Source organism: Patella vulgata, chromosome 5 (assembly GCF_932274485.2).
Source record: "Patella vulgata chromosome 5, xgPatVulg1.2, whole genome shotgun sequence".
NCBI lineage: Eukaryota > Metazoa > Mollusca > Gastropoda > Patellidae > Patella > Patella vulgata.
In genome coordinates this window covers 66,120,363-66,134,843 of record NC_065883.2, presented here as the reverse complement: position 1 = coordinate 66,134,843, position 14,481 = coordinate 66,120,363, and the positions used below count along the sequence as shown (strand labels likewise).

General features: G+C 36.5%; 1 protein-coding gene across 1 annotated transcript in view; it reads left to right on the top strand.

The window, feature by feature from the left end:
- The window catches only part of LOC126820469 (short transient receptor potential channel 7-like), a 46,825-nt gene that overhangs the window by 19,570 nt on the left and 12,774 nt on the right, over window positions 1-14,481 (top strand). The window contains exons 6-7 of the mRNA XM_056101449.1: window positions 472-663; window positions 6,925-7,059. Of these exons, the coding sequence (XP_055957424.1) occupies window positions 472-663; window positions 6,925-7,059 (327 nt within the window). The remainder of the gene's footprint in view (window positions 1-471; window positions 664-6,924; window positions 7,060-14,481) is intronic.

The window sequence follows — 14,481 nt, the reverse complement described above, 5'->3', positions numbered from 1 at the left end:
TTTTCGGACAACACCTGACTCAACTCCGGACACCCATAGTTATTGAGCTACAGCGCCTTACTCACCGCGACACGTGCATTTTTGATGTCTCAGTTTAATTGGGGGGTTGGATGTATATTTGCAAACGATCTTATGTCTACTGTATAGATTAAAACCTAGGGTTTAAGCCGTGTGCTACATAGATCATAGGGTCTATCATTGAGTCAAGTAGCGAGGTTTCGATACCTCACTGGTACGTAACTAGGGCTAGGGTCGCCTGTCAAATCTTGGTGGTATTCTCCGGGTCCTCCGGTTTGCTCCCACGGCTAAATACCCTACGAAACTGAACCATGTTAGTCCGAAATGAACCAGTTTGTTTCGAGTAGGCGCTACCCCCCCCCCTCTCTCTCTCTCTCTCTCTCTCTCTCTCTCTCTCTCTCTCTCTCTCTCATTTTTAGATTAAAATCTTAAACAAATTTAAATCAATTTCAGGAAGACTCTGATGTAGAATGGATGTTTGCTAGGAGTGTGTTATTTATGGAATATATCGATAGTACGGATGTGTTACCAGCGCCTTTTAACATCATGTTCGCCCCTACAATGATTTTTAAATCTTTATATTATTTATGTTGCCACAGTTCAGATGAAGATGTAGCCACGGTCGAAGAGTCAGTGGGAACCGGGGTAAGTCTTATATTTTGGGAATATAGTGATAGATAGGTGTTTATATTGAAAGTCGATGTTTGGACCGAGATTTCTGTAGAACTGTGAAGCGGATAATCTGATGGTGGCTTATTGGCATCACGATGTGTGCTATAACCAAGATGTGTCTAGGATATGAAAATGACTATATTCCCCGAGACTACAACAGCTTTAGTTGATATCGGAGATTTAATAGGCATATTACTACTTTAGTGCATAGCCGCATCCAGAATGCTATAGAATTTATTAAAATTTGAACTAATAGAATCAAAATACCAAATGCACAAGAAACAAGATCTAGTGCACCATTGTTGTAAAAGGTCCACAAGGTCCACGCAGCTTTTGGTAATCATATCCCAGTACACGGGCCGTAATCCAAGACAATAAATATGCGTTCACACTGCATGCGCATTGGTTTTTCCCGGTTTAAAAGCGGTGCGTCATATTACAGTTTATTCGGATTGAATTCAGAATGAAAAGCGCCACACTGAATGCGCAGTGAAGGTCATTCATATCCATGATGGATGCACCAAATATTCGTATTGGTGATCTTATTTGGCTTATGTTTAATTTCCTGGGGCAAGCAAGGCTACATCAGCGACATCTTACATCTTCGACACCTTGCTATGCAGAGCCGGGCACGATTTCATTGACACCAAAATCAAATGAGGATGATTACTCTTTTGGTATCGTTTACACCAACATATGTACATGTACGCTCGTACTTCACTCTTGACTCTGTACTAGCGAACGTACATTTCATAATTGAAATGTTATGAATAGGGGTTAAACTTCCTACTGTTCTGGTCCCACTGGGCTTATAAAGACGGGCATAGACTGTTTTCCCAGGACAGCGGCGCTACGGCCTACGCTTTTATCGAATTCCAACTATCAAGGTTTTTTTTTACGTCCACGTCAATGTGTACACGGGAACTGTCTTTCGTTCCATCCGAACGACTAGACAGCTGTCCTTGTCAGGCTTTCCGCCCTGCAACACTGACATGGGGACGATGAACGTTTTCGGTCAACACCGGGAGCGAACCCTCGACCACCAGACTAGGGAGCTAGCTTCTTACTGGCTGAACCATCGTGGCTCCCATTATATAATTGAATTCCTCTTCAGCACTAAACATACTTAAAATACAGATGTGACGTCACCCTTTGATGTTGGCGTACCATTATTTCAAATAATCGTACGGGCAACTTGCCAATAGTACTTTATTCATACCAGTGAGATATTGGACTAGTGTGACGTAAAAACTCGTGCGGAGTGTCAGTATTTTAAGATGTTTAATTGTCTCGAGCTTACGACATTGCGTAATATATTGTTACAATATATTACTTAATGTCTCGCTCTCGACCATTAAACAATACATAATGTAAAGCAACACAAAATTAGATACAGATGTACATGTGATAATGTATTGCCAATTCAGCATAATTCTATAAGAATACGGAAAAGAGATTTTAAAACATATCAATTCTATAATGTAATATTAGTTTACATTAAATGTTAAATTTTAGTATGACGTGTTGATGGATATAAACGGATATAAGTAAATACATGATATGCGAAATGTCAGATAGATTAATTATAAAATTTAAGTATGTAACAGGTCATTTCGGGACTAACACATGGTTTAATTTTATTTCAATACTTTGCTTGTGCGTAGGGGTCTTTAGCAGTGCGGGGAAACCGGAGGACAAGGAGAAAACCCACGAGGTTTGACAGGCGACCTGTCACGTACAACTGGGGAATCGCAACTCCGCGAGTTGACTCGATGACAGACCTTATGATACAGCGCGCACGTGCTAACCATTCGGCCATCCACCCCCTCTGAAATGAATGAAAAGGGTTTTAATGTCTTTCTTCTTCTGTACCGACCGGGTGCATACGTCACAAATCGGCACTACGGCCTACTCTGATTTATTTTATGTGTTCGCCTATATTTAAAAAGGGACCTCAGTTTTTCTTACCTCCCGAACGAGTAGATACTGTTCCTTGTAAAGCCCACCGCCCGACAGCACTTACAAGGGGAAACCAGTTACATATTGTTCACTGACCTAGTCTATACGCCATGTATAGGAATAAATTGAAAAGTTAATAAATAATGAATAACTGTTTAACCGAGACTTCAGTAAAGGAAGGAGATGTTTAACATTTACGCATATGATATTTAAATACGTATCAAATTTACGAAACCTAGGATAATTCTTTTTTTCAAATTCGTACACGACCTGTTGCAGAAAAGTGGGACGTTTCAAATTCGGACTAGACGAATTACGACTTTAAGGTACACATCTATTTTTCAAGGAATTTTTATCGAAAGATTTGATTCCAATTCGGCTAGCTAGTTGTACGCTATACTCCCAGTTGTAGCTTGGAATTGAAATTCCCTGGATCTGTTCTATTTTAGCTAAGTAAATCCCTAGTATTCTAAGACAGAATTTAAGATGTAATAAATATTAAAAATAGTATCAAAGAGTTGCGCCAGAAGTTTTTTCTTAACTTTACGTAAAATGACAACTTGATTGAATTGAAATTCCCTTGAAACTGTTCTATTTAGCTAAGTAAATTCCCTAGTATTTAAAGTCGAAATAAAAATTTCGAAAATTATCCAAAAGTTTCGTCAAGTGTTAAATTTCTTAAATTTACGTAAAATGACAGTTTGAAATGTTGTAGGTCTAGCTTATAATTGCAAATTGCAATTTCTTCAATCAGTTCTATTTGAGCTAAGTAGTCACACTTTAAAGTCGAAATAACTATTACGAAACTTTTCCACCAAATTCGACAGATGTGTTTTTTTTTTCTCTCAACTTTAAGTAAAATGACAATTTGAAATGTTTATATAATAAGAATGGAGGCTAATGAAGTATACTACGGTCTTGTCAGAGGCGGATCCAAGGGGGGCGCGAGCCCCCCCCCCCCTAATTTCCGACAGTGCCCGTTTTTACTGCTGAAAGTTCCTTTTCTCAGGCCCAAATATGTCCGGTCCCAATCCGTTGCAGGGATCCCAAATGACTCAAACCATCGACTCAAACACACCAGTCTGGTCTAATTAATGCTTCCACTTTCAAACGAATTCTTGGTGTTTAGCTGACGGTGCCCTAATCCTATAGAGTGACATCAATTATTGCATCTTGTGGAATCGGCGGCGTATACACTCATGCCCATCACCGACGCACATGAGTGCAACTTGATGTAGCATTGTTTCATGTGTGGACAGTACACAGTACAACTTACATGGCTTAAATAGTGAAGTGGCTAGGGAATAGATTCGTCTTTTTTCCCATCATAATGCCTCGCTCCTAGGGGACTATTAAAATGGGTTCGTCCGTCCGTCTGTCTGTCTGTCTGTCTTTCCGTCTGTCTGTCCGTCACACTTTTTAGGACACAATAACTCTCTTTCTAATTGAACTAGAATCTTTAAAACTTGGTGTAGGTGTTTATTAGGTCGATGCCTTGATGGAGTTCGATAATGAGCATTTTCTGCTCAGGGTAAGCAGAGCGATAAGCAATTTGATTGGTCGAGACCTTGGAACACAGTAACTCTTCCTTCTAATTGAACTAGAATCTTCAAACTTGGTGTAGGTGTTTATTAGGTCAATGCCTTGGTGGAATTCGAAGATGAGCATTTCCTGCTTAGGGTAAGCAGAGATAAGCAATTTGATTGGTTAATGCTTTTGGACATGATAGCTTTAGTTCTAATTAAGTGAGAGTGATGAAACTTGGTGTATAGTTTCATTACATCAGTACCTTGACTACGTTTGATAATTAACATTTTCTGCTCAGGGTAAGCAGAGCGATAAGCAATTTGATTGGTCGAGACTTTGGAACACAATAACTATCATTCTAATTGAGTTAGAATGTTCACACCTGACATAGGCGTTCATTAGGTGAATGCCTTGATGGAGTTCTATGATGAACATTGTCTGCTTATGGTAAGCAGAAATAAGCAATCTGATTGGTTGATGCTTTGAGGCACGATAACTTTGGTTATAATGAAGTTAGAACGATGTAACTCCGAATATAGATTCATTATATCATTACCTTGACTAATTTCGATGGTGAGAATTTTCTGCTTAAGCTAATGAGCGATAAGCAATTTGATTGGTCAAGACTTTGGAACATAACAACTCTGCTTTTAATTGAGGTAGAATGTTTAGACTTGATGTAGATGTTCATTAGGTGAATGTCTTGACTGAGTTCAATGATTAACATTTCGAGCTGAAGCTTAAAGGGACTATCCCGATTTGAACAGAGCCTCAAAAATAAAAGCCCGAGTTTGTATGAAATTTAAGCCCCTAAATATAGAGGAATGGTGTATTGGCCTTGTCTCAAAATTTCAGCTCAAAACATTGAGTTGTTTGGACGTGAACGTCAAAAATGCTTATCCGGACACGCAACCCTTTTAAGATTTCTAGTCAATTTATTCGTTAGGTGACCTGATAATCTATCGCCGTTCCTTTAGAGGTCTATACAGTGAATGACCCATGTGCCGTACTGGATAACGAAACGTAAATTTCACCTACACATTGTTTTTATAAAATAAAATTCTGGTTTTATCCAGACACCGCATAATACAGCTTGGGACACCGGTCTCAATTTCCAGATGAAGACTGACGGGTGTAAGTTGTTTGAAAACATATCACAAATATTGAATTAGTTGCTCGGACGTTAGGTACGGGATTTTAAGGGGTTTTAACACAAAATTAAGCAGTTTTATTCTCCAAAATACTATCGGTTTTTGGCCCTTTAAGCAGAGCTAATCAATTTCATTGGTCAATACTTTGGGACATGATAATCTGGATTCTATCTGATAGAGAGTGATGAAACTTAGTGTATAGTTTGATTGCTTGCTACTTTTAAAAAAAATAAATAAATGTGCGATTGAACATACATTATGCAAGAGCAAAATCGGCCTATTGTAGGTCTTTCTGTAGGCCTGAAATGTTATAAAAACTATTAATTAGACATTAATTAACTTATCTAGACCATAATCAGCTCTCGATGTCAAGGCTTGCCTGCGATATTTGTTGGATTACAGTCCGATTTGCTGCAAAACTTCCCTTCGTGATTAACGATTAAATGGATAATCAAGACTATTATTTTTGTCTTATCGACTTCAGTAATGATGATCGAGGCTATATAAAGCGGAACTTTCATCCGCTTGGTTCTCGGTTCATAGTGGATCAATTTGACTGAAATTTTCAACAAGTTGCCTTTACATTATGTAGTTTTTAACTATTATAGGGGGAACTGCCAACTCGTTATCTAATCTCCCATAATGTATCTTTAATTAATGTGTGTTATCTATTTATTTTGGGATTTTGGCGGGGGACATCAGCCTCACTGCTGGCTTGTTCTTAACTGAATCGCTGCAATGCTCACTATTCTCCACGAATTTTTTTCTTTGCCGAATTGCCACGAATTTCGATTGATTTCGATTCGCCACTATGCGATTCGTGAAAGTCAGACATCAGGGCCGCTGTACGCGGTCGTCCCATTTCATTGATTATCTAACTATTTGAATGAAGTCGTTTGTATTGACTATGGACGCGGCCGAATATTGTAGAACGATTTTTAGTAGCCAATTATCAAATTGTAAATTCATCGTTTTTATCTGCGAATTTCTGCACGTATTGCCGCTTTTAGTACGAACGATGATTCGCGCGGAAAGTCGCAGTGATCAGAGGTCGCAGTATACATGACACAAAAGGTCACCAGGTCTATAGTTTTCCATAAAATAAATTCTGAAACATTAAATGAACTAACCATAACAGTAATGAATGCAGCTTTCAAAATTATAAAATGAAGTATCATTAAATAGCTTAGTCTGTAACACAATATCATCTTCAACATTGAAAATACGAATTATTTGTCAATTTAAATCAACATTGATGTTGTTATCTTACCGGGAAATATCCAATATTTAAGACAAAATAAACATTTTACCATTGATACACGAATCGTGTACCATAATGCGTTTCAATGCCATTTGTAACAAGGGACTCAAACGGTGACGCTACAAGTCATGTCAAATGGTGACGCTATATTCTTATCTGTTGAGCTTGCGCAATAAATACTATCGGTGTATGTCTAATCGAAGACTAATACATCCAGACGTTCAACAGAAAATGTGGGAGATATTCTAGGGCTACGTGTATTGAATAGCAAGTAGTTTATGAAGATGGTTGTATCCAATGAATTAATTAATAATTTCGTTATTTTTCTTCTTGCAGACAGCAAATCTAGCTGACGGCAGCTTCGCCATTGAGATGACAGAAACAAATGAATCAACATCGACCGAACGAAATTTTCCGACCACATCTTCAATAAACGAGGAGCCAGAGCTCGATGAACAAATAACTTATACGGTAAGTATATAACCATGTATTAAATCCTCGTACTGACAACATCTGGGATATCTCAAATTATTATAGAATATGCACATTTTGACCGTAGCCAGCTCCATAAACCCAGATATGTTGCGGATGTGAGTGGCATCCTTGGCCAGACAGATTCATGGATTTTCTCGTCGACGAGCAATCTCTTGTTCCACTCGTTAATTTATACCTTTTCTAGCAATTTACCCAACCTTTTCTCCGTGGCGTTAACCTTTCCTCCCCGGTGTAAACAATTTCTCCCCAGTGGAAACCTTTCCTCCGCGAAAGGGTATAAATTAACGAATGACACTGATAGGCCACTGTACCATGACCATCATTGTGTATGTTTACAACGCGGTTTGACCTGTAAACTTTTAACACAAAACGCACCCGTTACCAATATTTATATACTCTACTTTCTTGATAGCTTATAATTGGTAGCAAATATTTGTTTTCTACCTTGAGTATTTGAGGTGGCACAAAATAAGGCTATTCGCCGATGATACTTCACTTTTTACCATTATTCATAATGATCCTCGAAGTAGCGCGAACATAACTAAAGATCTGAATATTATCTCATCGTGGGTTAAACAGTTGTGTGTAACTTTTAACCCAAATAAAACTAAAAATATTCTTTTTACTAGAAAAAATACAATTTATCCAGACGTTGTCTTTGAAAATACAAAAGTTGAGAACGTAAATACTCATTGTCATTTGGGATTAACATTTCAGTCAAATCATATTTCAAATATACTATTCAAAAAAAGTAGGGGATATTTGATTTTTAAGTGTTATTAAAGTCACCTAATGAAACTGACGAAGAAACAAATGACAAAATGAAATGAAGTTCACATTCATCGATTTATTCCAAATGATCGTTAGACTAAGTAAGGCACAGACTGACCATTATAAGGGTAAAATGATACCCGGGGTCAAACAGCAAAGTTACCACAGCATCACAACCAAGTCAGTAACGGGTAAATCCTCCTCTGTTTGCCAAACAAGCATTGATCCGACGTGGCATACTCCTAATGAGACGTCTAAGGTCATTTTGGTCCAGATTGTCCCATTCCTGTTGCAACGCAGCAGCAAGTTCTTGGACATTGGCAGGACGTTGTTGACGTTGACGTAACCTCTGTCCAAGCATGTCCCAGACATGCTCGATGGGGGAGAGGTCGGGACTCAGTGCTGGCCAAGGTAATGTGGTGATGTTCTGTTGTTGGAGGTAACCTGTAACGATCCTGGCCCTGTGACATCTTGCGTTGTCATCCTGGAAGATGAAACGGCGGCCATGACGTCGTGCGAACGGCACAACATGGACTGCCAAGATGTTGACCCGGTAGTACTGGCCTGTAACACGCCCTGCAACAACATGTAAAGCCGTTCTTCCAGCAACAGTGATGCCTCCCCACACCATAACAGAACCACCCCCAAATCGATCATGTCTGATGACGTTAACGTCTTGGAAGCGCTCGTTTCGACGACGCCACACCCTCCTACGTCTGTCCAAAAAATCAACAGTGAACCTTGACTCATCTGAAAACATCACATTGCTCCAGCGTCGATTATCCCAGTGTTGATGATCCCTACACCAACGACGTCTTCCCTGAATGTGATGATCTCTCAAACAAGGGATCACGCGAGGACGTCGGGCGCGAAGGTGACCCCTATGCAGTCGATTCCGAATCGTCTGGCCACTCACTCTCACACCAGTGTCTGTTTGAAGACGAGCGCTGATCTGATTTGCTGTGATGACACGATTTCTCAAGGCCAAGGTACGGATAAATCGATCTTGGGCTTGAGTTGTCGCCCTTGGTCGACCTGAGCGTGGTCTGTCCTGTACAGATTGTGTATCACGGTATCTGGACCATAGCCTGCTTATGACAGACTGGATAACATTCATCGTCCGCGCCACAACCGCCTGTGTTGTGCCGATCTGTAGCATGCCAAGGGCACGTAACCTTTCATTTTGGGTAAGCCGACGCATATCAAAATTTGTTTTCTGGTCACTAAAACAATTAAACTGATGTTTCCACCCTGGAATTCAATGCCACAATGACTGTAACATTCAAAGTCAGAGTCGTGCAAATCTTGGGTTGGACCCCCATGATGATCCCAAGCATCACCTGCATTCCATGCGGTAGCTATTGGTGCGTTTGGGCGTCACATGTAACTGGAAATGTTTCTTCTGTTAGGTTCTATAGTGACTTTTTTCGTAGTCATTTGCATATTTTAGTATTATGCCCCCAAAATCAAATATCCCCTACTTTTTTTGAATAGTATATATACCAAAAACCTTGCGGTCGTCTAAATAATTTGCGTATACTGAAATATAAAATTAATAGAAATTCACTTAAAGATACATTATGGGAGATAAGATAAAGAGCTGACAGTTCTCTCTATAATATATAGTTAAAAACTAGATAAATTGATCCACTATGAGTATGAACCGAGAATTAAGTGATTGAAGTTTCGGCCTACCCTCGATCATCATTACTAAAGTCTGTACGATAAAAACATAGTCTCGATCATCCATTTCATGATTAAAATATGAATGGAAGCCGAGCAGTAGGATCATAATCCAGTAAACATCGCAGGCTAGCGATGTCATCGAGAGTTGATTATGGTCTGGATAAGGTAATAATTTAGATTACATTTCAGGCCTAAAGAAAGACCTGAAATTGGCAGATTTGACTTCATAATTCAATTATTTTGTAATTAAATAAAAAAAAATTTCATTAATTTTTTTTCAAATAATATTTTTTTTTTTCAAATAATTTTATATTTTTCAAATAATAATTTTTTTTTTCATTAATTTTTTTTTTTTTCATTAATTATTTTTTTTTCATTAATTAATTTTTTTTTCAAATATTTTTTTCAAATATTTTTTTTTTCAATATTTCTTTTTTAATTAATTTTTTTTTCATTAATTAATTTTTTTTTTTCACATATTTTTTTTTTCAATACTTTTTTCATTTTTTTTTTTTTGAATTTTAAATTTCATTAACGTATTAATTAATACGTTAATTAGCATACTAATTGTGTATATTAATTGAGGTTAATTAAACCCGCATACCTATAAACTGTACGTCGTTAAGGTATTAGAAATGTCTTAAAATGATAATTGTAGTCATTATCGTATTAATTAATATGTTAATTAACATATTAATTGTTTTAAATTAATTTAGGTTAGTGAAACCCTAACGTACTTTAATGTGATTATTTCTTTAAAACTAGGTTAATATTACATTATGTGTTTAACAGATGTTTTTCGGGATAGTAGGTGAACTTTTGACCGATATTCTAAAAAATGCTATGGACCTATTTAAATACGTCATTAACATCTGTATTGCTTCTATCCATTTAGATTTTTCATTCATTATCTCTTTTTTTCAATAAGTGTTTTTTTTTTTAAATTATTTTGATTTTATTTTAACTTGGTGAAATCATTTACCGATTATTTGTAAGCATTGTTTTTAATTTGATGGAAAGTTTGAATTTGAGTGAAAGGTTTTAATAAAATGTGGTGGTATGATAAGTCTGTTTCAATATTTGAATTATGAAAATAATATGACCAAGTTTCCATGACCGAAATATGTTCTTTATATAAATGGGTTTTATTTTCGTTACACAGTTTTTAGATATGTTTTTTATATTATAACGGTGGTCACTGTTATCTTGCATGGAGTTATGATATGTTTTAGCTATCAAATATCAGCACACATGTTTATAATCATACCATGTAATTTAATATCTTTGAGAACTAAAGAAAATGTCTTCTGCAAAGGAAATTTGGTGACTATTTTTAATTAACACCAGTCTTTTAGTTGTGACATATGTTTTAATCATCAAATTAAAAGTCAAGCCCCTTTGAAGTCAAATGATTTTCTTGAGAACCAAAGAATATGTCTTTGGCAAAGGAAAGTTTGGCATGGGTTTTATAACCAGCGTCTTAGCTGCGTCAGATGGTTTAGCCATCAAATTAAAAGGCAACACCACTTTGGAGTCATCTCATATTCTGGAGAATTGAAGAATGTGTCTTTTGCGTGGAAAAGTTTGACAGGTGTTTTTATTACCAGTGGGTTAGCTGTGCCAGATGTTTTAAAATATTTTCAAAGTATTTTTTTTTTTTTTTTTTTTTTTTGACAAAATATTTTGGACAAAGAACATTTGATTTTCTAAAAGTAAATCCAACTTAATGAATACTCACACCCACCCACCCACACACACACACACACACACACACACACACACACCCCCACACGCACACCCACCATCAAACACATACACACACACCAATCAACCAAAAAATACAGCCTCACCAACATTCACCCACCTCGCAGTGCACATATTCACACATGCAGAATATTAACGTTAACATGCAGAATATTAACTAATATAAGCTGCGTTGAATTAACAAGTAAATTGTTAATTAATCTATTCTTACACACAAAATAGTCTGAATTTTAATGTATTGATATCTTTAAAAGGTGCTTGCGTATGCAATCGTTTACGTCCCGAGATACTATAGATTTACATTGTTTCAAGAACCAGAGAGTGTACATGAAGTAACACCTGGGCAGAACCTGCGGTTGAACTTGTTAAATGCAAAAATAGACTCGATCGTAAACGAACACAAGCTTAAAATGCATATTCTTCGCCAACAAGTCAACGATGAAAACAAAATAACCACATAAAAAACCCCAAAGATTTAAGCTATATCGGAATTATTGGTTTTGATAATTACCACTGTTGTCTCATAAGTGTCTAAGTGGTTTGACTTTATTAAAAACACCCACGTCATAATGGTCAATAGTGTTAAAATATAGAAACGTATTTTAAAATCATCTCATTTACAAAAAAAAGACAATTGTTGATAGACCTTTCGTGTAAATGAATAAAATGATCTAGATTTAATGATATTTTCATAAATATGAATTTTCTATCACAAATTACTATGAGAAATACTCCAAATTCAGATATTTCATGTAAGGTTTGGTGTATATCATAAGTATAATAATTATCGTTCGATGTTTATAGAGCTTCATTACACACGCCTGTTTCTAAGAGCATTCGCAACAAAGCCGTTGAAAAACATTTTTGAAATAAATATGCTTTTAAGTGAATCTTAAAGCCCTTGTTGGAAGAGGTTTTGGGAAGATTATTCCATATTTTAGCTGCACTGACAGATAAAACATATTCACCACAAAGCGTATTATATTTCGAAATCCTCAATAAGCTGTCATCACTCGAAGTACACAGGTTGGACCGCCGGGGAGTATAGAAATCAAAGAGTTCTTTTAAATACTCGGGTACGGTGTCAGAATAAATCTAATTAACACATTTACAAGGTTTTTAAATTGATCCCTCGCTCGAACTGGAAGCCAGTGGAGTTTCTGTGATAGTGGTTTCCATTTATTTTTTAACTAAAAATCATTCATTGTGAATCCCTTTTAATTATCTAGACTACGAAAATACAACCAAATAATGCGTAGGCCTATTTCTATGACGTTCTAACACAAAAGCATCACAATCTATACCCGCAATAGCATCTGCATCACTGTCCTTCATTATGGACGGTAATCCGTCATTAGCAGGACATTTTCACATTGACATATCTCCGTTTTACTATAATCATTCAAGAAGAAACAAACCATTGAAAGACGTCTGTTTATAAGGTAAGCAACCTTCATTATGCACGGCTAACCGGATTTCGTCAGGAGTTGTCAACATTGGCACAGAACGGTAATGGTACCATGAGTCAGTTAAGAGTTAACGAATAATAATTCGCTTGAACCAATGCAAATCTATAGTATCTGGGGACGTAAACGATTGTATACGCGAGCACCTTATAAAGATATCAATACATTAAAATTCAGACTATTTTGTGTGTAAGAATAGATTAAGTAACAATTTACTTGTTAATCCAACGCAGCTTATATTAGTTAATATTCTGCATGTTAACGTTGTTGTAGTATTGAATATGTTAAAATGTAATACAGCCAAAGGTATTGACATGTACAAATAATGTGTGAATGTGTGCACTGCGATGTGCGTGAATGTTTGTGAGGCTGTATATTTTGGTTGATTGGTGTGCGTGTGTGTGTGTGGGGGTGTGTGTGTGTGTGTGTGTGTATGTCATCATTAGTCGATTTGGTGATACGAACTATGTTACGTTTAAGCTAATCTATAATCAACATGTCATCATCAATTACGTATGTAAGTCCTAATATACGCCTAACTTTTTACATTGTACTAATTGTCGACTTGAACTAATTTGTATATTTTATTGATTTATTGATTTTATTCATATTTACGAGAAAAATGAAAAATGTACGATTGGTTACGTATTTCAAAATTACAGAAAATGTATACATGTAAAGATAACATATAATTTGTATAGTGCGTGTAGGGTACATGTTTATGATTAGTTAGATTTTTCAAAGCAAGGACAAATGTGTAAATTTTGTGACGGGTAATTTTAAACGATATAATTCGTACCATGCGTTGTATTTGGGGGGGGGGGGGTCCGTTGGTAAAGATTTCTGCTCCCTTATAACATGAATATACATCCGGTCGACACTCTAGATGAGTGTTACATGTTGGGTTCAGCATACATTGTTCCGTCCCGTAAATTTATATGTATGTATTTAAGGAAATATATTCGACCTGTAAAACGTCGATAGAAAAGAAAGCAAAAGTTAGTAAATTTTGCTCAATCAGAATTACGACCCCTATATTTGACGGTAAAAATGATGTGCCATCATTTGTGCGTTGGTATGGCAGTGTGTGGGTGTGGGTATTCATTAAGTTGGATTTACTTTTAGAAAATCAAATTTTCTTTGTCCAAAATATTTTGTCAAAAAAAATAAATAAAATACTTTGAAAATATTTACATCTGGCACAGCTAACCCACTGGTAATAAAGAAAAACCTGTCAAACTTTCCCACGCAAAAGACACATTCTTCAATTCTCCAGAATATGAGATGACTCCAAAGTGGCGTTGTCTTGTAATTTGATGGCTAAACCATCTGGCACAGCTACGACACTGGTTATAAAACACATGCCAAACTTTCCCACGCCAAAGACATATTCTTTGGTTCTCAAGAATATCAAATGACACCGAAGTGTTGTTTCCTTGTAATTTGATAGCTTAGCCATCTGGCACAGCTAAGACACTGGTTATAAAACACATGCCAAACTTTCCTACGCCAAAGACATATTCTTTGGTTCTCAAGAAAATCATTTGACTTCAAAGGGGCTTGACTTTTAATTTGATGATTAAAACATATGTCACAACTACAAAACTGGTGTTAATTAAAAATAGTCACCAAATTTCCTTTGCAAAAGACATTTTCTTTAGTTCTCAAAGATATTAAATTACATGGTATGATTATAAACATGTGTGCTGAT